Source organism: Lipophrys pholis (assembly GCF_963383615.2).
Source record: "Lipophrys pholis genome assembly, chromosome: 7".
Taxonomy (NCBI): Eukaryota; Metazoa; Chordata; class Actinopteri; order Blenniiformes; family Blenniidae; genus Lipophrys; species Lipophrys pholis.
Genome location: NC_137638.1, coordinates 558,443 through 560,942, shown reverse-complemented (window position 1 = coordinate 560,942; position 2,500 = coordinate 558,443). Strand labels below are relative to the sequence as shown.

Sequence of the window (2,500 nt, the reverse complement as noted above, 5' to 3'; positions counted from 1 at the left end):
TCAGTGGGGGTGGGGTTGGTGGTGTGGGGGTGGGGTTGGTGGTGTGGGGGCGGGGTTGGTGGTGTGGGGGTGGGGTTGGTGGTGTGGGGGCGGGGTTGGTGGTGTGTGGGTGGGGTTGGTGGTGTGGGGGCGGGGTTGGTGGTGTGGGGGTGGGGTTGGGTGGTGTGGGGGCGGGGTTGGTGGTGTGTGGGTGGGGTTGGTGGTGTGTGGGTGGGGTTGGTGGTGTGGGGGCGGGGTTGGTGGTGTGTGGGTGGGGTTGGTGGTGTGGGGGCGGGGTTGGTGGTGTGGGGGCGGGGTTGGTGGTGTGGGGGCGGAGCTACCTTGGCCTTGCCAGTGCTGTGCAGGATGTGGACCAGTGCAGCAGCCAGCTCCTCCTTGGCTCTCAGGCTGATGGAGGCTTCCAGGGTGGAGCAGAGCAGCAGGTAGTTGGAGCTGATGTACTCTGCGAACTCTTTGTACTGCTCCATCGGCAGGATCACGATACTCTGATACCGCGCTTTGACCCGAACCGTCGGAACCGCAGATTTCCCTGAGGACCGAGCAGAGACAAAGAGATGCTGTCAGACCCGGACCTGGTCCGGACCCGGTCTGAACCCGGTCTGGACCCGATCTGGGACTGGACCCACCTCGGCTCGTACTGGGCGTGCTTACGGTGTACCACTTCTCGACCAGCTGCCGGCCGGTCACCGTGGCACGGGGATGTTGACCAGCCCCACGTAGCTGCTCTTGTCCTTCTTGCGTTTGCGGTCGGTGTCTTTGTAGAGGTGCAGCGTTACCGCGGCGACGGCAGGAAGGCTGCCAAAGTCAAAGCGTTCTCCCCAGAAGACGTTGTCCGTCCTCAGCTTGCAGGACGTCCGCGCGTACAGACTGTCGTCCAGACACAGCTCACAGAAGTACCTGCAGCAGTTACAGTTACTCTAGGGGTACTTCAGTCATTCAATTCAAATATGATTAACAGAAGGGAACCTGCAGAACCTGTAGAACCTGCAAAACCTGCAAAACCTGCAGAACCTGCAGAACCTGCAGAACCAGGCTCAGAGGAGAGTTATTGCTGTTACGGTTAGGGGATCGAGGAGAGAAAAAGAAAGGACCGACAGACTGTGGGGAGGGATTCAGACCCTGGTTCTGGTAGGGGGTAGGGTTCAGACCCTGGTTCTGGAAGGGGGTAGGATTCAGACCCTGGTTCTGGTAGGGGGTAGGGTTCAGACCCTGGTTCTGGAAGGGGGTAGGGTTCAGACCCTGGTTCAGGTAGGGGGTAGGGTTCAGACCCTGGTTCTGGTAGGGGGTAGGGTTCAGACCCTGGTTCTGGAAGGGGTAGGGTTCAGACCCTGGTTCTGGTAGGAGGTAGGATTTCAGACCCTGGTTCTGGTAGGGGGTAGGGTTTAGACCCTGGTTCAGGTAGGGGGGTAGGGTTCAGACCCTGGTTCAGGTAGGGGGTAGGGTTCAGACCCTGGTTCAGGTAGGGGGTAGGATAGGGTTCAGACCCTGGTTCTGGAAGGGGTAGGGTTCAGACCCTGGTTCTGGTAGGAGGTAGGATTTCAGACCCTGGTTCTGGTAGGGGGTAGGGTTTAGACCCTGGTTCAGGTAGGGGGTAGGGTTCAGACCCTGGTTCAGGTAGGGGGTAGGGTTCAGACCCTGGTTCTGGTAGGGGGTAGGGTTCAGACCCTGGTTCAGGTAGGGGGTAGGATTCAGACCCTAGTTCAGGTAGGGGGTAGGGTTTAGACCCTGGTTCTGGTAGGGGGTAGGGTTCAGACCCTGGTTCTGGAAGGGGGTAGGGTTCAGACCCTGGTTCAGGTAGGGGGTAGGGTTCAGACCCTGGTTCTGGTAGGGGGTAGGGTTCAGACCCTGGTTCAGGTAGGGGGTAGGATTCGGACCCTAGTTCAGGTAGGGGGTAGGGTTTAGACCCTGGTTCAGGTAGGGGGTGGGGTTCAGACCCTGGTTCAGGTAGGGGGTAGGGTTCAGACCCTGGTTCAGGTAGGGGGTGGGGTTCAGACCCTGGGTCAGGTAGGGGGTGGGGTTCCGGTAGGGGTATGGAATGTCCATTGAGTGAGACTACCGTTTCTTGGCGGGCAGGTCCTTGGCCTCGATCACCCAGGCCGTCAGGACGTTCTCCAGTCTCCGGCTGTTGTCCTTGTTGGGATGGACGGCCCGCCGCAGGTTCTCCATCCATTTGTCTCGTTCTGCTGCCGAACGACACGAGAAGCACTTTGTTCCTGTTGAGGTCGTGACCTAGGAGACACAGGGACACGTCGTCACTATGGAGACACGGCAGAGTGTCTCAGGGTGTGTCACAGTGTGTACCTCGAAGCAGTAGTCCTGTCCCAGCAGGGACGAGTGGACGGGTTTGATGATCACTGATTGGTCCATCCTGAGCTCCAGGGACGACACACAGCCAGCGCTTAGCAACGACTCCTGACTACCACACTGCAAACTCCGCATCACACACCTGAAACACACACACACACACACACACACACACACACACACACACACACACACA

The 2,500-nt window shown here is 59.2% G+C and overlaps 1 protein-coding gene across 1 annotated transcript in view; it reads right to left on the bottom strand.

Annotated features, from left to right (window-relative positions):
* The window catches only part of dab2ipa (DAB2 interacting protein a), an 11,656-nt gene extending 9,274 nt beyond the window's left edge, over nt 1–2,382 (bottom strand). The window contains 5 exon segments of the mRNA XM_080467263.1: nt 321–529; nt 627–692; nt 695–897; nt 2,057–2,229; nt 2,302–2,382. Coding sequence (XP_080323389.1) covers nt 321–529; nt 627–692; nt 695–897; nt 2,057–2,229; nt 2,302–2,367 — 717 coding nt within the window. The 5' untranslated portion in view covers nt 2,368–2,382.
* Between the last annotated feature and the right edge of the window lie 118 nt (nt 2,383–2,500).